The sequence below is a fragment of the Bos indicus x Bos taurus genome, chromosome X (genome assembly GCF_003369695.1).
Source record: "Bos indicus x Bos taurus breed Angus x Brahman F1 hybrid chromosome X, Bos_hybrid_MaternalHap_v2.0, whole genome shotgun sequence".
NCBI classification, from domain to species: Eukaryota; Metazoa; Chordata; class Mammalia; order Artiodactyla; family Bovidae; genus Bos; species Bos indicus x Bos taurus.
This window is the reverse complement of record NC_040105.1, coordinates 123,344,694-123,368,569: the sequence shown is the minus strand read 5'-3', so window position 1 is coordinate 123,368,569 and position 23,876 is coordinate 123,344,694. Positions and strand designations below refer to the sequence as shown.

The 23,876-nt window shown below is 46.9% G+C and overlaps 1 protein-coding gene across 5 annotated transcripts in view; it reads right to left on the bottom strand.

The window, feature by feature from the left end:
- FGF13 (fibroblast growth factor 13) overlaps positions 1-23,876 on the bottom strand; it is a 569,406-nt gene that overhangs the window by 523,852 nt on the left and 21,678 nt on the right. Inside the window, exons 1-2 of one of the 5 annotated variants that reach the window (XM_027533133.1) lie at positions 19,797-19,951; positions 18,397-18,609 (exon numbers count right to left, since the gene is read on the bottom strand). In XM_027533133.1, coding sequence (XP_027388934.1) covers positions 18,397-18,445 — 49 coding nt within the window. In that variant the 5' untranslated portion in view covers positions 18,446-18,609; positions 19,797-19,951. Of the gene's footprint in view, positions 1-18,396; positions 18,610-19,308; positions 19,410-19,796; positions 19,952-23,876 lie in introns of those variants that run through there. The other 4 variants (XM_027533129.1, XM_027533128.1, XM_027533132.1 and 1 more) reach the window with 4 other exon arrangements.

The window sequence follows — 23,876 nt, the reverse complement described above, 5'->3', positions numbered from 1 at the left end:
ACAATGGAATACTATCCAGACATAAAAATGATAAAATCTTTCTGTGTGACAACATGGAAAGACTTTGAGGGCATTATGATAAGTGAAATAAGTCAGAGACATACCACATGATATCCATCATCTGTGGAATCTAAAAAAATAATCAACAACAAAAAATAAAATAATGAACAAACTAAACAGTAACACATAGATATAGAGAACAGAAGAGCAGTTATCAGAGAGGGGAGTGGCAGGCAAAAGTATGCAAAAGGATCAACCATATGGTGACCCATGGAAACAAAATTTTGGTGGTGGAAAAAAAAACCCAACATTACCAACAACCAACAAGCTTCTACTTTGAAATCTAGCAAATTTTATTCATTTAAAAAGACTGTATCCCTTAAGTTTGTTCACAATAGGCATTTAAACACATATATTGTTATCATGAGCCTGCTTGACTTCTATGTGATTTGTCTTTTCATATATTTCTTCCAATCAGGGAACCTGCTTGTGAATGCAGAGAGAAATGATATTTTTGAAATTGCTTCTTAAGAGGTGGACATCAATAAGAATGTCCACGGCCACGTGAGCAACGTAACTTGGCACATGCAAGGCCTGGCTTGACACTAGGTTGACTTGCTGATCCAGGAACCCTGAACTTCCATCACTTCTCAGTTCTCAAGGTAAGCCCTGTTCTCACTGTCTGCCAGCATCTGCATGTAGTACTCCCACTTTCCAGGACATTCTTCTTCCTTCTCATCAACTCAGGAACCCTTGCTCACCTGCAGGTATCAGGGTATTGTCCCCACCATTAATTACCACTCAACAAGGTCAGTACCCTTTCTTCAAGCTTCCCCAGCTCTCCATCCTTCCCATTGTCAGCTCCAAGGGAGTGACAACAGCGACTCTCTGCCTTCTCAGTGTCTCCGCAGTGCCTGGCACTGAGCCTGCCATATGGCTGGTGCTCTCTGAATGAATGGTGGCCAGATTCTCAGGCATGTGTTTCTAAAGCATTGTCTATCACCTGACGATAAGTGTATCTGCACGCTCTCTGCTCATCAATGGGCAACAGAATATATTAAAAAAATGTAGGGCCTTCACAACAGAATATATTAAACAGAGCTAGGGCTTCCCTGGTAGCTCAGCTGGTAAAGAATCTACCTGCCATGCAGGAGACCTCGGTTTGATTCCTGGATCGGGAAGATCTGCTGGTGAAGGGATAGGCTACCCACTCCAGTATTCCTGGGCTTCCCTGGTGGCTCAGCTGGTAAAGACTCTGCCTGCAGTGTGGGAGACCTGGGTTTGATCCCTGGGTAGAGAAGATCCCCTGCAGAAGGGAAAGGCTACCTACCCACTCTGGTATTCTGGCCTGGGGAGAAAGATTCAGACTTGACTGAGTGACTTGCACTTTCACTTTCAGGGCCTTTATTAGAAACTGGAGTCCACTTGGGGACATTTCTATTTCAGGAAACATATAAAGATGCTTGGGAGAGTTTTGAAGATGGCAGGAGGCATGAAAAACAAGGCTTAGGAGCCAATATATAGAGTGGGAAATCTGTGCCCTGGTTATAAACACAGCACGGATGACACTGGCTGCCCAATCCAAGCCACATGCAAGACCTATACAAACCATCTTTGGAGGGGCTAGGAGGAGAGAGGATGCACAGTGAAGATGCTCAAAGGGGCTGCTGATGATGTGTTAGTCACTCAGTCGTGTCTGACTCTTTGCGACCCCATGGACTGTAGCCCGCCAGGCTCCTCTGTCCATGGAATTCTCCAGTCCAGAATACTGGAGTGAGTAGCCATTCCCTTCGCCAGGGGATCTTCCTTACCCTGGGATCGAACCCAGGTCTCCTGCATTGCAAGCAGATTCTTTACCGTCTGAGCCATGAGGGCCCTTAAAAGCCAGGGAAGAGCCCCAGAGGGGTGGCGTGGTGGTCAACACTTAAGTCCTTGCCTGGTTATTTCCTCTACTTCATGCCAAATATTTAGCAACTGTCTCTCACACTCCCCACAAAGGATCGAGAAGAAAAGAAAAAAACTTAATTGCCACATAGTTAAACCTGATTTGGGCTCCTGAACAGAAGACATGTCTCACACATCAAAGAAACAGAGAAAAACAAATAAAAATGTCAAATTGTTCCAAGACTAACTAGGAAGTTAAAGTTTTTCCAAATGACAGAAAGAGTCAAATTTCTATTCAAATAAGCATTCACTGTTTTTTCTTTGTGGGCCAGGTTCTGTCCTAGGTACTGGGCATCCAGAGATGAATGACAGGGTCTCTGAGTTCAAGAAGTTTACAGTATAGTGGGAGAGACATACAACAAAGCAAAAAGGAAATGGAGATAAACTGCAAAAGGTCACTGGAAGGCAGAGTCCACTCCCAATGCAGAGATGAAGGGTCATGGAGGCCATCACAGAGAAACCCCATTATTTCTACCAAAACATCACTGCACAAAAAATCCACACCATAAACAATAAATAGACAGAAGAGGCCAAGAAAAGCCCCCATCTCTCCTCTCATAGTTCTCAAACTTGCAAGCCATTTGGATTAACACCTCCATCCTCAGGACCCCTGATGGTTTGGGCTCTTTCTTCACTTTATTCAACATGTTACTTTGATGACCTAGGACTAAGATTGAAGAAACAAATCGAGTATGTCAAAACAACATTTCCTGGGAATTCCCTGGCAGTGCAGTGGTTAGGACTCGGTGCTTTCAGGTTAATCCTCGGTTGGGGAAAGATCACCTGGGTAAGATCACCCAGGCCATGTGGTGGAGAACCCCTCCCCACCACAAAAAAAAAAAAAAGACTTCTCCCATCAGGTAAACAACAACAACAAAAGATGAACACCCATGTTCACAGCAGCATTAGCCAAAAGGTAGAAGCAACCCAAATGTCCTTCAGCAGACAACATGGAAAAAGAAGATGTGGTACATACATATGTGATGGTTGATTTTATGTGTTAACTTGGCTGGGTTATGAGATGCCCAGTTAGCTGGTAAAGCATTATTTTGGGGTGTGTCTATGAGGGTGCCTCTGAATGAGATTAGCATTTGAATCAGATTGAGTTCATAAGATTCCCCTCACTAATGTGGGCAGGCATCATCGGATCCCTTGAGTGCCCCCAATATGACAAAAGGGTGAGGGAAAGGCAAATTCTCTCTCTTCTGGAGCTGGGAGGTCCTCCCTTTCCTGTCCTTGGACATCTGAGCTCCTGGTTCTCAGACCTTCAAAGTTCAGGACTTAGACCACCACCACACCAGCTTCCATCTTGGACTAGGAGTTACATCATCAGCTCCCTTGGTTCTCAAACCTTTGTACTCAGACTGAATTATACCATTGGCTTTCTTGGTTCTCCATCTTACAGATGGTAGATTGTGGGACTTCTTGGCCACCATAACCACATGAACCTATTTCTATAATAAATATCCTCCATCACTGTCTAATGTACAGATATCCTGTTGGTTCTGTTTCTCTGGAGAATCCTAATAAAATGCACAATGGAGTATTATTCAGCCTTTTAAGAGGACATTCTGACACACCCCACAACATGGATGCTCCTTGAGGACATTATCTTAAGTGAAATAAGCCAGTCACAAAAAGATACATACTATCTAAAATAGTCAAACTCATATAAATAGAAAGCAGAAAGATGGTTTCCAGGGGCTGGGGGGAGTAAGGATGGGGAGTTTTTGTTTAATCAGTATTATTTCCGTTTTTCAGGATAAAAACATCTTAGAGATTGTTTGCACAATAATGTGAATATACTTAGCACTACTGAACTGTACACTTAAAAATGGCTAAGATGGTTTTTTTTCTCTTATGTGTATTGTACCACAATTTGAAATAAAATTTTTACAAAGATCATGCTATAATGCTACAGGGTACACTGTCTTGACACTCCACTCCAAGAAAAAGTGGTTATGGTATACAAAGGCCCCAAACAGTTTAACTTGTGTAGAAACACTCTATTCCATCTGACCCATCCACCATCTAATGTAGTGGATGGAGTTCCATCATCTAATGTAATAAACAGGAAAAAAAAACATAATGCTTTGGTTCTGTTAGTCACAGGTAAATACAATGGTATGAGAGATTAACACACTTTTAAAAACTGTTCTTGGCTTTGTTGGGGGAAAACAATACAAGCAATCTTATTTAGGTCACAGCAGTTACTGTAAACATCCCAAAGAAAGCTTATTAATAACAGCCACCCACAAAGGACCTGGTTTCAACCATGGAATGTCTTGGAGTCAGTGGAAGGAAGGCTGGGGGAGAATTTGTCTGAATTTTGGAAATTAGAATGTTAGCACCTTTTTGTATTAAATAGTTGAATGTGGATCTAGAAATAGCAAATAGAGCCAATATTTTAAATTAGCAATTGGGACTAGATGGCCTTTTGATTTATGGCTCTAAATCATAGTGATTGATTGCTTACTTGATTTTAAAAAAAAATCAGGGAAACATCCTAAATATTTATGCCGATCCTTGATTCAGTAGAGTCTGAGACCACCTTTACCTTCAGTGTGGTCACACACGAATGCACTGGGCTAGGCCCCTGTCCATAACTTGCTTTATGGCTTTAGGCAGGTCACTGTCTCTCCGTGGGCCCGATTCCCTCTTCTTTGTAATGGGAAGGTTGAACCAAATGGCTATTATGGTCCCTTCCAACCATTATAGGGGCTTCCCAGGTGGCGCGCTAGTGGTAAAGAACCTGCTTGCCAATGCAGGAGATGTAAAGAATGCGAGGTTGATCCCTGGGCTGGGAAGATCCCCCTGGAGACGGAAATGACAACCCACTCCAGTATTCTTGCCTGGAGAATCCCATGGACAGAGGAGCCTGGCAGGCTACAGTCCATAGGGTCACACAGAGTCGGACACAACTGAAGTGACCTAGCACGCACGCGTGCACCAACCATTATAATCTCTCATTAAAAACCTTGGAAGTACGGTGGTGATGGTCACAGAGCAATTTGAATGCACATGATGCCACACAGAACTGTACACTTACAAAAAAAATCACTATTTTCCCACAGTAAAAAAGTAAAAACCAATCAACATTTTCAAAAAGAACCTGGGAAGCTGAAACAGTCACTGTGAGCAGTAACTTATAATGAGAATTGCAGGAAACTCAAATTCTTCAACAAAAGACCTCTAGCCTTGGCTTATTATTTCTTTATTTTTAATCAAGTAATACTTGATCCCTAAAGAAACATTCAGATACACCAGAGATGATGCTATGAAAAGAAAACCTTTTCATAAAACAATAATTCCTTCAATATTGCAATGACCTGCCCACTCACCATTTGAGTCCCATCTGTATATATCAGGCTTTCAGAAACTGAGCTTCATCTCTATTAATATGCTGCCCTGGTCAAAATTTCACTCTCAGTAGAGCAAGTGCTCTCATCTCCTCCAGCCATGTAAATGAAGCAAGTCAACTTCTGGCCCAAAGACAGGAGAACAAGTTTATTGTCTTTTACCTGGATTTTCCAGATCCTAGGAAGATGCCTCCGTACTAAAAATCAACACAAGATTTTTCAAGGTATTCAGTGTTGTCACTTGTCTGGAGACAATGGCCTCAGAAAAGAGGGTGAACTGTCTTACTTCCCTTTCCTCCCTCTCTGTGCCCGCTGCCCTTTAAAGACATGTTCTTTGTTCCATAAATTCAAAGGTTGCTTTTATGTCCAGTGGGGTGGAGGCAAAAAGCTGTGTTTTTTAAAATGGTGAAATCTGTCAAAGTCCCAATGGCTCTTGTGATACAAATCAGGTCATTCTATACAGCCTGAACCCCCAATTCCACAGGGGGAATAAAAACTATTTATAACTCAAAGTAAGCATCAGTAATAGGTCAATGCACTTGATTGGTCATGAACCAGTGACAGCGACACTGCTTGGTACCTGGGGGAGGAGAAGTGGGGTGCATCTAGATCTAGCTTAACTCTCACCCTCCTACTCTACTCCACCTTCTGCGTGATACAGGCAGGAAAATGGCACCAAGAAGGGCAAATTCCTTTGCCCACCTACTCCAGACTGGCAAAGGGTTATCTTAGAAGTCCCACTTCAGGCCCTTATCCCACTATATTAAGACCCACTGAGGTGCAGCCATTAAAAGGGTCAAAGTATTTCAGCATTGATCTCCACCGTTCTCATGTCCCCAAAGCTCCCTCCAGGCTTTTCCCTCCCTCCCTCTCTGAAAGGGCCCAGTCTTTAAAATTCTAGAGGAGCAAGAGAAAGACTGGAGGCCAGCCTGACAAAAAGAGAAAAGAGAAGCAAGAATGGAGAAAGGAAACTTCCAAACAGAACATTAGACTATGAAGAGTGAATAGGATAGAGAAAACCAAGGACTCAAGGCACACAGTTCATGGAGGGGACAGAGCTGAGGACAGAGCTCAGGGCTGTTTTTGGAGATACTGACCCCTCTGAGAATCTGCTGAACACTATGGATGCTACCACCTGAAACATGCACATTTACACACTATTTCCAGGGGTCCTTTGATGTCTCTAGGACAATGCCCCACCAACTTGCCCAATGACAGGAATCACTTAGATGCTTATTTACAATTCACGTTACCAAACCCTCTTCCTAAAGTTGTGGTTTAGCAGGCCAGGGGGGAACAAACCCTACAGGTGACTGTTAACTTCCAGCAACCTTGAGAAACATTGCTCAGGTGCAGTAACCCCTTAATTGGCTGTGCATTGGAATCACTTAAGTTTTATAAACCATATGGGTTCACAAGCCCCATACTTAGATCTACTAAGTCAAATTCTCATGGTGGGGATGTATGCAGTGGGAGGTGTTGCTGACATTCAAGCAGTTTCAAGAACCTCAGCTCTAGTGGTCCCTGGATGAAAGATGAATGAATGACCTATGTCCAACTCCATCCAAGCTTCCTCCTTGGTAGTGTGGATTGGCCAGGGCCCAGATGGCTATGATGGGCACCAGGTCATTTTACACACCGCCAACATTGGACAGTGTTTTGTGCATGAAAAATCCAGTTCCTTTAAAACATCAGCTCCATGAAGGCATGCGTCCATGCTGTCTTAGTCAATGCTTTGCGACCCCATGGACTGTAGCCTGCCAGGCTCCTCTGTCCGTGGGATTTCCCAGGCAAGAATACTGGAGTGCATTGCCATTTCCCTCTCCAAGGGATCTTCCCCACCCAGGAATCGAACCTGCATCTCCTGAATTGCAGGCAGATTCTTTACCACTGTGCCACCTGGGAAGCCCTCCATGAAGGCAGGGGTAATTATCTGTTCTGCTCACTGCTGTCATAGGAGTTTCAACAAGTATCTATTGAGTAAAGTAATGAATTAATTAATACATGAATTAGCACAGTAGGCACTCTGTATACACAGATTCTGCATCTATGGATTCAACCAAATGTGGATCCAAAAAAATTTTTTTTAATTCCAGAAAGTTTCAAAAAGCGAAACTTGAATTTGCCATAGGCCAGCAACTATTTACATAACATTCACACTGTATTTACAACTGTTTACAGGGCATTTACATTTGCATTAGGTATTAGAAGTAATCTAGAGATGAGCTAAAGTATGGGGGATATGCATAGGTTATATTCAAATAAGCTATTATGTAAGAGACTTGATCATCCACAGATTTTGATATCTGGGAGGGTCCAGGAACCCATGGTTCAGGAGCCTAGTAACTATATAACTAAAATCCATTAAATCAGAGTATGACTGTCAGACAGATGTGTGACTCTGCAGATTTGTTTCTATGGCCAACAAGCTCTTTAACAAAAACCCTCTAACTTGAATAATCAATATGAAGATCACTACTATTTTAACAATACTATCAATATCACCACTGACCAAATTCCATGTATGTTTTTCATACATTATCTCATTCTATCTTTAAAATAAGCATATGAGATAAATATAATTATCTCCATTGTAGAGAGGCTTAGAAAGCCTCTTTGCCAAATGTCACATAGCAACTAAGCAGAGGAACATACATGTGAACACAAGTCTCTATAATCCATGCTTTTAACCATGCAGCCACTTTTACATAGAAGATGGCCCACTGGAAATTGGAAGTTATACCCCTAATTAAATTAGCAGTATTAAATCCAGATAGATTGTTGCCGTCATCCTAAGGGCTTCTAATATGGTTTGGAGTTTCAAAGGTACAAAAGCATTTAAAGAAATCTAGGAAGGATGCTGAGCTTGATGGTTAAGTAACACATTCATTCAGTATCTCTTTGGTGACAAAGGCCCTTGAGGAGGTTAAAATCTAGCTGGGGAGATAAAACACCTAAATAGATGAAAAGTTAATCATGAGATTTATCCACGGACACTGCCAAATGGGTAACTGAGAAGTCCAGTGCAGTTCTTTGTAACAAGGGTGGAAGAGATGCTTCCTGGATGATGTGGGTTAAGCTTGGACATAAAGGATCACAAAATGTTGAAATAATAGAGCATTCCAGGTCAGGAAACGGTAAGCAAAAAAAAAAAAAAAAAGGAATGGTAAGAGCTGAAGCAGAAAAGTCAGTTTGAAGACAATCTATAAGTAATATATAATGTCCATTTTCATTATTTCATTATGATCATTATATACATCCATTGTAGAGAAAATAGAAGACACAAATATACATACACATCCTCTATACATCTTCTATAAGCCAATCACCCCAAGATTCCTTTTGATATATATTCTTTCAGGATGTATTCTAAGCATAATTGTGTTTGCGTTTATTTAGACATATACGTATTTGTCTACATGCGTTTAATTTTATATTTATAGATTTATACATGCATATGTGTGCATGCTAGATTACTTCAGTCCTGACCATCTCTTTGTGACCTTATGGACTGTAGCCCGCCAGGCTTCCTCTGTCCGTGGGATTCTCCAGGCAAGAATACTGGAGTGGGTTACCATGCCCTCCTCCAGGGGATCTCCTAGACCCAGGGATTGAACCTGGGTCTCCCGCATTGCAGGCCAATTGCTTACCATCCGAGCCACCGGGGAAGCCCTATACATGCATATATGTATCTTTAAAAGTGCACCCAAACACGAATGATGTTTGTAGAGGAGCCCAGTGAGAAAGATCTTAAGGCAGTAGAGAAAAACTTTTCACAACCACAGGGACAAAATCACCATCTTTCCTTTGTCACCCCCAAATCCACAACCACTGCACACACCAAAAATGATACTATGGAAGATTATTTAATGACATCGGAAAACATTCTAACAGGGTGTTGAAGTTAAAAAAAAAAAAAAAGCATGTGATAGTATTTACTATGTGATCCCACACATATACTTAAAGATGAAATCAGAGAAATAAGACTGGAAGGAAAAATCTCAAAAAGAACCTAGGAGTGCAACCTTTGGGGGGATATTTTCTTCTCTATGCTTTTATGATTTTCCGAATCACATGCATTATTCTGTAATCTGAAAAGAACCAACGCAACGGAAACATAAACCATATAAAAGCAAACTCGACATGGTCCAGGGCGTTCTGTTCAAGACGCAGCCTAGGTTTTTCTGAACAGCTGAAACCGAATTAGCATTGACCAGAAGACAGAGGAAGCAAAGCCCTTGTGTTGGGCCAAGTCCAGACTTCCAGGCTTGGACGGGTATCCGCCTTTGAGGGGCACAGCCGGTAGGTCAGGTACAGGCAGAGCAAGGAACCCCCTCGATGGTTGGGGGCGGGACCTTCTTCCTCCGGCCCCTCCCGCCCGCCTCCCATCAGCTGCACAGAACCCGCGGTTTAGACCTCCAGGCCCAGGGCCACCCGCCCCCTTCGCCCGGCGCTCAGCCGCCCGCCCCTCCGGCCCTGGCGCCCAGCCCCGGCGGCGCTCGCGGGGTGGTGTCCCCACGCGAGCACCCGGGGCCGGTGGGCACAGCCCTCCGCTGCCCGCCGCCGCTGTCGGCCGCAGAGCAGTTTTGTCATGCCGGGCGCCGAGCACTTTTTCTTCGCCAAGTTTTCACTTTCGGTGACACAACTTTTCCGTGTTTCTTTTTTCGGCAGCTGCCGCATCACGAGGTTCATGAGCACACAGGTTGGTAATAAACCCGCCGGTCGGATCCGCGGCGACCGAGGGTCGCCGGTTCACCGGGCCGTTCGGCGCTCGCCTCTAAGTCGGGTCCCAGCCAGTAGGAAAACCAACGCTCCCGGGAGCGAGAGCCGCGAGGAGCGCCGGCCCCGTTTCCAGTAGAACGGTTCACATTGTTTCCCAGGCTCCAAAAACCACGCGCAAATCCGAGAGCTCTTGTATAAGTCTTAACGTTCAATAACCACCCCCCCCACACCCCGCCCCGCAACAGGGGGAGAGGCGAGCTCACGCACGGAGAATCAAAGGCAAAAGAAGCAGATCAATTCACAATACTTTCAAAGTCGTGGTTGAAAGAAGACTCTGAAAATATCCATAGGCATATTCAAGAACTGCGCTCAGCCTGCCTTCTTTAGGTTGTTTACTTCTACTTTTAACAGCAGGATAAATATTTTAAGAACTCGATCTGTTTACTAACCCCCAGCGCAAGAGCAGAAGAAATGCTACCTCCGTAATTTTGAGGGATTTTTTTTTAAAAAAACTGGGTGTCACGTTTGTTATTAAACTTACCTATAACCTTGCAATAGACTCATCACTGTTAATTACGGCTGTTAAAACATAGGTTCTGCAGCACAAGAGAAACATTACATGAGTCCTAACTTGGAGAACTATAATTAATATGCTCGTTCAAGGCGTGCATCTCTGTTAACAAGATATATTTTTGGAAATATTCTCTAACTAAAGGCAACATAAACAGATAAGAAATAAAGCTCACACTTTATTTTTCCATTTAAAATGAGTTACATAATAAGTAATGAAAAGCTTCTTCCATGAAGCAACTCTTTGAGGGGGGTAAGGATTTCTTTAATTGAAGTTAATATAGCTATTACAGGAGAAAATCCAGACAGTTAATGAAAACCACTGATGTCTGTTCACAAGAAAAGGAGTGGGGGTGTGCAGAAAAGGGAGGGGGAGGAGGCAGAGAGAGAAAGGGAGGAGGGGGTGGGGTTGAGAGAGAAAGAGAAGGGAAATGAGACAGATGATTCTGATGGGAAAAATAAATAAATAATTAGGACTTTTACCCAGTCCTGAATTATGAGTAAGAGTAGCCTTAGAACACAGGTGAAATAAGCTCTCAGACACAGTTCTAAGGGGGAAAAAAAAACACCATTATTTTCAAACTGACAGATGCTTAGATCTTGAAAAATAAGAGTCATGGCCAACTGAGGGGAGCTGCACTTCAGAAATTACAAGTCAGAATGCCCAAGGCCAAGGAGGAAGGAAAAGGGCACAAGGGTACCCCTAAGGCTTAAGGTAGGACTAGGTTTCTCTCAGTACAGTGCCTGGGATGGATAAGTCACTCAAGAAATCTGTTCAGAAATTTCTTTGGGTGCACAAAGACCACAGCCCTGTAGCAATCGTGCCAGTATAGGCAAACTCTTCCTAGTCATGTCTATGTTGATAGTTGGCAAGTAATTTTGTCCCTGTGCAAACCTGGATTAGAAAAGAATCAACTGTGTTGCCTAGAAAGGCAGTGTTATGTATATCAATCCTGGATAGCTTGAACGATTTCATGTCAATCCCTGGCATATGGTCAGTGCTCAAAAAAACTATTGTTACCGAATGCCAAGTTCGTGTGCCCAACGTTGGAGTCTGGAGCAGAGAATCCCAAACTCCCCAAAGGGTTTCAGCTAAGCATCCTTAAAGCCCAGGTGAGGGTGGGGTGGGGAGGTGATCAGCTCCAGCATAATTCTCTTGGTGGTGAGGTAACAGGGCGATTAACTTTATCAGTCCTTAGGTGCCAAAGGTCTAGGGGGTACTTGCACCTGATCATCAAGTAGTTAACTTCTTCCATTTGGTGGTGGGTTTTAGCATCTGAAAAATTCAGGAAATATGCATGAGATACTATTATCTGGGTACTTCAGAGAGGAACTACCACAGAGGCTATGGGGGAGGGGTCTGTCAGGGGCAGACCCCACAGGGTCCTGCTCCTGTTACATTGTATTTTAAGACCCCAACCAAAATAACTTCTCCATCCTGTGTAGATGTCAAAAACTCACCCATTGACATTAATTCCTTGGTGTTAAGAGGCACTGCCTCTGGCAATCCTTTGTTCAGTGCCAGGTACTGTGCCAGTAATTTGGGTCCCACTAGCTGTGTGAGCTCACACAAGCTACATGATCTCCCTAAACTTCAATTTTCTCATCTCTAACATCTATAAATACTATTTGCCACTTCATTTGACTGCCATGAGAATTAAATTATATATATATATATATATATATATATATATAATATAAATCATGCAAGCCTAGTAAATAGTAAGTGGTCCATAATTCAGAAGCTACTGTAATGGTAATGATAATAACTACGATCATTATTATTAAATGATGAATAGACACCCAGGCTTAAATGAATTTCCTACCTTGCCTAGATCATTCAACAAATACTCCTTTTGGGCCAGGTAAGGACAAGACCCTGTTCTAGGGTGGGGGTCTTCCAAGAAACCAGAGGACAAGACAAGGAGAAGGGGTGTCAACCAGGACAGGAAGCCCACTGCCTGGAGAGGTTTCTAGGTCTCAGGAACCACCAGTGGCATTCTGTGAGATCAATAAAGGGAAAACTAAAAGGTGATGACAGAAATCAAAATAGTAGTTGCCTTCTAAGGGGGAATGATTAGAAAGGAACACAAGAAAACTTTCTGGGGTGATGAAAATATTCTATTATGTGGGTGTAATCATTTGTCAAAATCTATTGAGATGTACACTTAAGATCTGTACATGTTATTGTATATAATCTTTAATTACACAAAAGGAAATTGGGTTCATACCATTTTTTAAAAATAACTCTTTTATACTTTGGCCTCTGACCAGGCCTGCCTTTTACCAGAAGATTTTTTTTTTCTTTCTTCTCAGACCCCACTGACAGGGTCCAGAAAGGACAGACATATATACCTGAGAATGCCTCTGGGCAATAGTGATTGTCCAGAACAAACCTTAAGTCTCCGCAGAAGGCTGTGAGCAGGCAGGTCAAGCAAACGCCTCAGCTCAGTCCAGCCCTGATGCACCCCCTAGACCGTCCACCTAAACCTTACACCCACAGAAGCCAAGGGTGCTGCCAGGGTTTTAAAGACTCAGCATGGACACCTACTACCCTCTGCCCACTGCCTGTGGGGACCGTCATTAGCCAGTGACACTAATACTATTTCCATTTGAAAAGCAATGCGAAAAGTAATTTACAAGGGCAGAGGCATGAGTAGGGCCTGAGAACTGTCTGACAGTAAACTCAACCTACAGTAATTGTAATTTAGGCTTAATGTTTATTACAAACTCAGATCCCTAATAAAACAGCCCTTCACATTTCCGTCGTGCCCCAAGAATCAAGAACATCTCTATTTTCTAATATAAAAGCCTCATCTTTAGGATTAATATCCTGGAAAACAGGGCTTTAGAGAAAAACAAATGGCCATCCAATTAGAAATTAGAACTGCAGGCTGGAGTGGGGTCAGAATGATTACTATATAGTATTTCACTTTCTTTAGGAAATTAGTGCCATTTACCCAGAAATCCACACCCCTAAGAAATGTTTCATCAGGATATGGCATTCAACAAAGTGACGAAGTGCCATGTTTAAAAATGTCAGAATTCTGATTCAAATAAGTTCGTAGAACTGGTCTATCAGAGATAAGCTACCTGTTGAGCTGGTGAGGACCAACTAGATTAAACCACACTGCATAGGATGATGAGCCTGAAGTCCGCTCCTCAGCCTGGGCAACAAATCTACTGTGAATGTGTTTTCTGGATGCTTCTGGATAGGGAAACATAAACCGGTGACTAGACACAGTGATTTCTGCAGACGTTTGTCTTCTCTACTAATGGCTAAGAGTATACTTATGTGCCTAATCTTCACCTTCCAAAGATCATGTTAAGCTTAGCAAGGTAATAAACATGGAGGATCCCCTTCACTCACCACACTTTAATTCATGGGAGGTTTTCTCCCCCTCCTTGAATTGTTTAATCTTGGCAATTATCTTCTATTCCTTTCAAATTCTCAACTCCAAAAATACAAGCCATAATGAAGCAGACACTAGAAAGCCCTTTTATTGGATATATTCGAGGAGCTGCAACACATTCTGGTTGTTCTATGTTGATTGTAATTCCCAGAATGAGTAGTTGATTTGAACATAAAATAGCACAGCTGCAAAAAGACCTGGAATGTTAACAGTTTTGTCTCCCTAGTGACTGCCTCACACACAGATCAGCTCTCCAGCTTACCACCCAGACCCTGATTCCAGTTCTCTCACCAGCTCTGGTCCAGTGCTCAGGGCCACTCTACACGGCCCAGCACTAGGCGTGGATCTCAACCCTACAGCTCACTTTCTGCTTCTCATTACTCAGGCAACATCCTTTCCCACTCTAACCTCCCTCACATTGCCAGCCCGAGGATGCATCTGAACCCTCTGAAAGGACTTGAACTGTACTGGAAAGAGACTTAGAGGAAGCAGAACTAAGAGAGAAGATACAGCACCCCCAACCCATATCCCCCTCCTGCTCTAGCCTGTGGGTTAAGAAGAGGCACAGCACTGGAAATAAGAATGAAGAGGATCTGGGGGTATTGTTCACTTATCTCTTGCACCTATCCCCAGGAACATACTAACAATTCTGATCAGAGATCTCCCTGGTCACAACCCCTCACTGAAGCTGTTATTACCATCTTAGACACAGGAAACAACCTGGGGCTGATGACCCTCAAACCACACTGGTCCACAGTGACTGATTCACCAGGTGAAAAAAGAAGTCCCTTCATGAGTAATAGGGAGGTTATGATTGCTAGTTTTTAATAAGAGGTCACCAGCATCATGATTTCTTATGGGTGAAATACCTCTCAACAGCTGGTTGGCCTGGCCCAAGCCCAAGAAAGACACTTGACGGAAGAAATCGCAGTAATCCACCAAGACCAAGATGAGCTTTAGGAATGGCCTTCAGGGTTCAAGATGTGAGATGCTGGCTGCCTGACTGCAATGGCCTTTCTTAGGTAAGGTTGGAAGGGCTACTGGAAAAGGCCAGGAAGTGAGCTGAAAATGAGCTGTCCCTGTGAATGCATGTGGGCACCATAATCTGAGAGCAACAGCTGTGCAAGTGGCTGGCCTCTCGGACTATGCTTGGAATTGTCCCGCACTGCCCAGCAGCCAGTAGGAACCCAGCCTGATGTGAGTGCTGGCCGTCTCAGCCAACCCACAACCCACAGCCCACATGGCCTTGAAACCTGTCTAGAAATGATGGCTCTCTGGCTAAGCACAAGGGAAGGGGTTGCTGACAAAACACAGACAAAGCCAACTAAACCCAAACTCCAAGTACAAACCAAATGACAGTTTCAGTGGTTTTGGCCACATCTTATAGCACGCGGGATCTTAGCTCCCAGACTGGGGATTGAACTCATGCTTCCACTCTCATGCCCCCTACGGTGGAAGGGTGAAGTCTTAACCACTGGACCACCAGGGATGGCCCAAACCAAATAACAGTTTTGAAATCCACAACTGGCTAGCACTTTCACTCAATCCACAAATGATCTGCATTTATCTGTTAGAGGCCACACATTTTCCAAAAGCCACAGGAACACGGTTGCCATAAACCAGACACAGCCTTCCCTGAGTACTTTTCCAACAGAGAACTGCTGAAAAGATCTTATGTGACAAGGTAGAGAAGAGTGAATCAAAGCTAAGCAAGTATGTACTTAAACAAATGTTATGCTTTCTTTTTCCCTGAAACAGAACTAGGTCCTCCTGTTCAGGAGCTGAATGCCCCAGACTATATATTCATCTGCCAATTTAAAAGTTTGTGCAAAGCCTAAATAAATACACAAAAGATGATTTGCTGCACAAGAGGCCATTTTAATACTTTCAAATGCAATCAAGATTCCCCTCCTACCTCCAAGAGTCTATCTTGTCTGCCTACCTTACTGAAAAAGGTTACAGAAAAGATCACTGTCCATCACTGGTGTTAACCTCAGTGAGTTGAAAAACATCATTTAAAAAGACAAAGAGCAATTTAGATGCTCTGAAAGCCACATTTCATTAAGGAGCACAAAATAACTTACTAATTATCTACTACCTATGTTTTAAAAAGTCTAGAAACTCTGTTCACAGTCATAAGAGTCCCATCTCCTTGGGGAAGTAAACTCTCTTCTTAAAAGTTGTCTTGTAAAATTACACTAATTTATTCTAATTACAGCCATAATTCCAAATGCTAATTACACAGTTCCTACAGAGAGGTATTCCGTTTCAAGTGAATCAACATAAGAAAATGTTATGACATATGCCTAGTAAAAATTTTCATTATTGGGTTACAGAAACTTGGGCCAATAATGTTTCCAGACTTGTTACTCCCCTTCTGGACAGTTACAAATTATATTCCTAGAGCAGCATCTCATTTTCTGTGAATGAATTTGGTTTCAGGATGCCCAAAGGTAGCCTGAAATAAGCCTTAGGTAATCACCTGATGGAAATCAAGGACCAAAGTTCAGAAACAAACTTGAAATACACCCAGATGCAGAAGAGGAATCCCTTGCCTAAGTCATTTTGGTGGTACCATCTTCAATTGCATTTACTTTTCCGGGCCCCTCGAGGGCAAACAAAACAGTCTAACGACCCTGAAGTCACTTTCTCTTATCACACGAATACCTGTTTAAAACGCACAACAATGAGTAAAGTTCTGGAGAAGTGTAGCAGGAGTTCTACTTTCTGGGTGACCGGTTCAATTAATCTGTGCGCTTCAAACAGCCAGCGGGCATCAGTAGGTCCGAAGGGGGTGACCTCGAGCCTTGAGGCAGGCCGATGGCAACACTGACCCTTAGCACCACGGATCTAAACCTCCCCACCTCAAACTTTTAGAGCCTTTCGTCGACGCTTCGCCTAGTTGGGAGAAGCGGCTCCATTTAGAAACAAGGGATAAAGGCCCTGAGCTGAAGACTTTGACAACTTTCCGCGGGGGAGGGCTGACGCTGCCCTAGAATCTCCCCGGAAAGAAAGCTCCGGAGAGATGGGGAGAGGCGAGAAGGAGGAGAAGAGAAAAAGGAAGAAGGGAAGGAGTGGGAGGGAAGGGAGCCCCAGGGCTCCAGGAGGAATCGGGGCCCGTGAACAAAGGCTGGGGCTCCCCCCGCGGCAGCCCCAACTTCTGCAGCCGCGTGGACCCGGCGTGGGTCGTTGCGGCTCGGCGAGCCTGGGGCCCTCGGGCCGGTCCAGCCCACTCCGGCGTCCGCTCCGGGGCCCTTCCGGACACTTGCACCTCAGGCACCTGCCGTTCCCCACGGCTCTACCACACCCCACCCCCCACTCTCTCTCTCTGTGCCCCTCTCCGCACCCGGGGCTTCCAGGATGCTGTCTCGGGTTTACAATCGGGAGCTAAGCTGGGCCCTTAGCAAGGCCACGGCTAGGACGGGTGGGAGTTCGGGCGGACGCCCCTTCCTGCTCCTGAGTTCTCCCCGGCCTGCGCCCTGTTCTGCTGCGCCTCCCCAGCCCGCCGGTGGGAGGCCCCAGGCCGAGAAGCGCTCTCGTGGCTGGGGGGGACCGGCGGCCGGGCGCCGCGGGCCAGGTGGTTGAACACCCCCCAGAGTGGAGGGACGGAGCTCTCCCCTCCCGCGGAGGCCCGCTCCCGCCGGGCACTAGTGGCCGAGGGACCAGAGCCTTTGTTCTCTCGGGGCTCGGCGAGGCGGCGCTGCCGAGGCGCAGCGCGGGCGGCGCCGGGGCACCGGGATTGCTCACTTTTGCACGCGGCGTAGGGAAGGTGACAAGCTCCTGCCTTCTGGGGAGGGGACGGGGAGAGTTGGGGAGCAGGGGGCGTGAGGGGAAAAGGAGCGTGGGGGGAAGGGGGTGCGTGTCGCGGCAAGGCTCTTTGTTTGCATTGGGGGTGGGGAGGGGGGTGCGGAAAGGTGGATCGGAGCACGGGTTCTAAGAGTGGGGCAGATTCCTTCCTGAGTATGTCACCGTGTGGCACCCGCGCAGCACACAGATGCACACTCGCGCACACGCAACACACAGGCACTCGCACCGAGAGGCGGCCGGCCGGTGGCAGGCAGCGCTGTTCCCGGCGCTCCGGGCTGCAGCAGCTCCGTCTGCCCGCAGCGCCACCCCGGTGCGTCCGGAGGGGGGAGTGAAGAGGCTGCTGGCACTCGCGGGGCGACAATCCCACGAAGAAGGAGGGAAAGTGGTGCAAATTCAGAGCCCCCCACCCCCACCCCAGCGGCCCGGGCCCCCTCCCGCCCCTTTCTTGCCCGGGGTCGCAGAGGTCACCAGCAGCTTAGGCTCTGGGAGGGAGGCCGGGAGCCGCCGGAGGGCGGCGCGCACGCGAGCGGGCGAGGGAAACCAAGGGAAGGGAAGCAGGCGGACTCGGCGGGCGGGCTTACCCTTAGAAGCATCTTTCTCCTCTTTGGGCTTGGTCACCTTTCCACTCATAGATCCCAGCTTGCTTGACAGGGTTCGGCCAGGAGACGGAAGTCCTCGCCGAGCGGGCCGGACTTGGGACAGTGCTTAGGGCGGCAAGTCGCGACCGCAAGCTCCCCTCGGTGTGGCTCCGGGCGGAATCCGCTGTTCCCCAGCTCTGCCACCGCCGCCTCTGCCTACGAGAGAGCGGGGAGGAAAGGAGAGGGGTGAAGGAGGAGCCGCCGCCGCCGCTGCCGCCACCGCGAGCCCGAGCGGCCGGCCGCGGGAGGAGCCGCGCGCCTGGCTCCAGAAGTGCAGAGACAAAGCGGCGCGGCGCTCCCCCCGCGCCCCGCGCCCGCCACTCCTGCCCACCCGCCCGCCCGCGGAGAGCCGCGCTCGCCACCCCCGGGGCCGTCGAGACGTGCGGCCGGGACTCCCCGGCTCGGCCGCCGCGGGCCTCCCTGGGCTCCGCGCCGGCCGCTCGCCGGGCCAGCGCGGGCCTCCCGGGGAGTTGCCTGGGGGTGGGCTACCCGCGCGCCAGCGGGCCGCTTCCCCTACTCTCCCCATATGCTGCGGGCCGCCAACTCCATCAAAATAAAACCCCGAGGAAGGTTAAAAAAAAAAAAAAAAAAAAAAAAACACATCAAAACAAAGACGAAAATATTCACTTAAAAATAACGAGGCTCCCCGAAAGGGAAATGTTTGAACATGTGATGAGCAACGTGTGAGCCTGTTACACCGCAGAGCCGCGCAGCTCTTCGCCCGCGGACAATCGAGAAAGGGAGGGTCGTCGCCTGTCTCTTTTTGTTGAACCAACGTTCCAGGTTCCTATGATTTTGCCAAAAGGGGGTCCCGAGTTGCTGGCGGGCAGAGGAGCGGGATGCGACGGCCCTTACCTGCTCTCTCTCTCCCTACACCCACACCCCCTAGGAGCTCGCCCGCTCCCTCGCTCGCGCTCTGCTTCCAAAGAACTCTCGGTCCCGGAGAGCCGAGAATCGGCGCGGCAGCGCCTTCTATATAGACCACAAGGTACGGGCTCGCGGGGGGCGGGGGCCGGTGAGGGCGGGGCCGGCACAAAGCCGCCGGCGGGCTGTAGTAAAAGGATAGCTCGGCAGGGGCGCGCCGACGTCAGCCGCGGGGTGGCCAAAGCCCCGCGAGGCCAGCGGAGCGCCGGCGAGCGTGTCGGCCGGGCGTCCTCCGGCCCCTTCGGAGCGGGCAGGACCCGCGGGCGCCGCCAGGGCGGACTCGCACTGTCGGCCGCCGAGATCGAAGCCCGGGGCCCCCCCGTCCCCCACCTACCCCGTACCCCGTTACCCTCCACCCTCTGATCTGGGCGCCCGCCTTCCCCGCAGCGCTGCCGGGGCCCGCGCTGGTCACCACCTACACTTTGGGGACTCCGCTGTTGGCAAGTGCCTGCACCGAGCGATGGAATCTCAGTTCGGGAGTCGGCGACTCCTCGCCTCCGGCCAGTTGCCCAAGTTGAGCCAGCTGGACTCTCCGTGAAGAGGGCGCGCTAGGATCTGGGTGTCAGTAGGGCAGAGAGTGAAACTGACAGCGGCCGCGGCCGCCTCCCACCCCCACCCCCCGCACACAGGCCCCTCCTCCTAGGGCTGGGCGCTCTGGTTGGCAACCTAAGCGCAGAGTGCCCACCACGCGGAATGGCCAACCCCGGATAAACCGAGTGAGGTGGGACTGGGGGCCGGTGCTGGAGAGGGATTAGCAGATCGGCCTGTCGCCTGGAGCACGCTAGTGACCAAAGAGGGACGGTCCATGAAGATCTGAACTAAAGGGAAACAGCAAAAATTGTACAAGAGAGGGGTGATGGGGAAGATGAGAGAGCCAGGAATAGGGAAGGGGGACAGGGTAACCCTGGGACATCCTGGGAAACCCTTTGCGCACGATGGCTCTGTTCTCGGCACGTGGATACCCGGAAGGGCATGGGACCGGGGTGGCCGCTGGCAGGACTTGGTCCTCAGAGCGGTCCATTAATCAGACCATAGGCTCCAGCCTGGCGGCAGAGACGCGGCAGCGACTACCATACAGAAAATCCGTTTCCCCTCGTCCCATCCAACTCCACCCGCTCCTTAATTCGGTTTCGTTAATGTCATTAAACCAGGCGAAGAAATTATATAGATGGATTAGTCTTACTGAATCCCAGGCGGTAACTCGATTACGAGAGCCTGCTGTGTCTTTTAAGACCAGGAGAGTGGGTTGCCCCTGCCTCCAGCCCCGGGTCTAAAGGTCGGCAAGCCTCTAAATTCAATTTGCAGCTTCTGTCCTTGGTCTGGAAGGAACTCCAGGCCTATTTTTCTTGTAAATAATATCTAATAATCTGGAAGTTGATGACACAATGTGATTATCCAACCCAAGTTTAGATCATTAATATCAGTACTCTGGGAAAGAAGGAATTTCTCTTCAACTGACCGGAATTCAAAAGGGATGGAAATCTGGGTGAATTTAGAAGAAAGATGAAGGAGAGAGGGGTTGAGTCTTCAGTTTACACCCAATAATAGTCAGTTACTATGGATTTAGTAACTACCCTGTGCCAGGCAGCCGGCTAAATGCTTTACATCATTATCTTATTTCATCTTCACAACAAGCCTAGGAAGTGTTATTTCCATTTTGCAAATGAGGAAACTGAGGTTCAGAGAGGTTAAGTAACTTTCTCAGAGGTCACACCTCCTAGTGGTGGAGCCTGGATAAAAAACTAGGAGAGCAAATAGGAAACCAGGTGGGTCTCTGTCTTTTCTGTGCTCTTCTATTAGACAACACGGTATCTCAACACTCCTATCAGCATCTTAAAAGGAGGGGAGGAAGCAGATTTTCACTGAAATCTGCCAAGCATGAAACCCCTCAGTCTTTTCAAACTCCCTTAACTCAGCATGTTCAACACACACACACACACATACACACACACATACACACACACACACACACACACACACACACACACTCTTCTCTTGTGTGCATGTAACATTTGCTTTGTCTACATAACTCCAGTAAGCAACAAGACCCTCTTTGGGGAAAAGGGTCAGTCTCTGTCCCGGGGGTTATTAAGCGTGGTGTGCATCCTGAGTATCTAAGCTTTCCTGACACACTAAAATTTCCAGAAAGTTCTCTGCACAGAGAAGACTCCCCCACCCCCAAGTCCTATTACCAATGACACCTCTGGCACAGGTAACTTCAAGCTGGAAGCCAGATATCACCCTGTTCCTTGAAGGACAATAATAGTTAACATATGACTAAACCTAGGTGTGGAGAAGGAAATGGCAACCCACTCCAGTATTCTTGCCTAGAGAATCCTGTGGACAGAGAAGCCTGGTGGGCTGCTGTCCATAGGGTCGTACAGAGTTAAACACGACAGAAGCGACTTAGCATGCATGCATGCATTGGGGAAGGAAATGGCAACCCACTTCAGTGTTCTTGCATGGAGAATCCCAGGGACAGAGGAGCCTGGTGGGCTCCTGTCTGTGGGGTTGCACAGAGTTGGACACGACTGAAGCGACTTAGTAGCAGTAGTAAACCTAGGTGAGTTTATATGATTGTGGTGAATTGAAGAGACATCTGCTTGGGAGCATGAGTGGAGTCTGCCTGTCCATGCAAACAGACCAAAAAAAAAGTGTGTTTCTTCACCCCAAACCACTCTGCAAAAGAAATAATCAGAAGATAAAGAAACTAGACATTTCATGAAAGAACAATACAGTGATGTGTGTTCATTTGGGGGCAAATCAATGACATCATAAAGATATTCATGCACGAGACCAAGGATCATGAATATTTAAGGACCAGGGCAAGTTATCTCCTCTAAATAAAGCTTCTGGAGATTCTGCTAGGGAGGTCACAGAAGCCTCTTCTGTGAAAGGCATGGAGGCTTTCCCTTTTTCCAAGCCCCGTGAGATGTTTCATATGAACAAAATGGTAGTGGCTCAGAAAAATCCATACTGCTGTGTCCAGCCCCCAAGCTCCTTGGTAATTTGGGATGATCTGCTGCAGGAAGATCTGACATCCACATGAGGGGATTCAGTTGTTGTTCAGTCGCTCAGTCATGTTCAACTCTTTGTGACCCAATGGACTGCAACACACCAGGCTTTCCTGTCCTTCACCATCTCCTGGAGATTGCTCAAATTCATGTCCATTGAGTAGGTGATGCTATCAGAGGGCATTCAGAGGGTGGTCTTTTCCCCACCACCAAATAGACACTAGTGTTAAAGCATCTCAATGAAACCTGGGCTTAGTTTGTAGCACTTCTTTGCCCCTCCCAGATCCTTCTGCCCTGTTCTCCTGGGGTGAAAGTTCTTTCACTTTCAGTCTAGCAGTTGGTGCTATCTGATCCCTTCATTTCTCCTGACTTGTCACCACAGTAAAATGGTCCCTTCTGTCCTCTGCCCCTCCTATGAGAGAGAATTCTATACATTTAATACAACATGGGGCACAGGGGTTACCCTGTAGAGTCAAGTAATTCAGCCCTGGAAATAAAGCAATATTCCAAAACAAAAGCCTACATGGCCACACCCCTAAAGAGGGCCAGGTTGTTTTCTGGAGGGTGGGACCAAGTGTGAATCTTTGATAGGAAAGTGGAAAAGTTACTGAGCATCTCATCCTTTTGGCCCTATCACCTCCCTGGTGTCTGTTTCATGCCAGTTCCCAAATGCCTCAAGACACCAGCCTCTGGATTCCAGGTTTGCTCGTCCTCCAGCAGCTCTGAGCAATGCTTCTGGGCAAGATGCCACATGGTTCCATTGTCTGCGCAGAAGGGTAAGCTTAGGGTGAGTGGGGCCATGGAGGACAGACGCACTTAGGGCTTCTTCCTGACAGGTTTGGACTAGCTGAGTATAGAGCCATTGTCATCAGAAACCACCAAATTAGATGCTTCAGTGACAAGACTGCATCTCACTGGACCAAATGTGTTTTTCGTTTGTGAAAACACTTCACAGCAGAAAGCCAGTTCAGAAGGAGGCAGCCTGGCAAAAGCTATACTTCCAGCCAGAATACTTGAGATAAAGAAAGGCCCACTGGGCCAAGATCTGAGAGGTGGAAGTCCCTTTAATTTTTAAGTTCACATCTCAGGAATTTTGTTTGAGAAACAAATGATAGAGCTCTAAAAGGATTCATTTCTGATGCAAACCCTACAGTGTTTGTCCATGTCATAACTTAAGGTTGCTTTCTAGCAAGATCATAGGTAAGTTGGTGGATTTCTGTAACATTAGAGTTGGGTAAAATATAGTAAGAATCTATTGTATAGCACAGAGAACTCTAACCAATACTCTGTAATAGCTTATATGGGAAAAGAATCTAAAAAGAGTGGATATAGGTATATGTATAACTGATTCACTTTGCTGCACACGTGAAACTAACACAACATTTAAATCAACTATGCTAAGTGCTAAGTCACTTCAGTTGTGTTTGACTCTTTGCAACCCCATGGACTGTAGCCCACCAGGCTCCTCTGTCCATGGGATTCTCC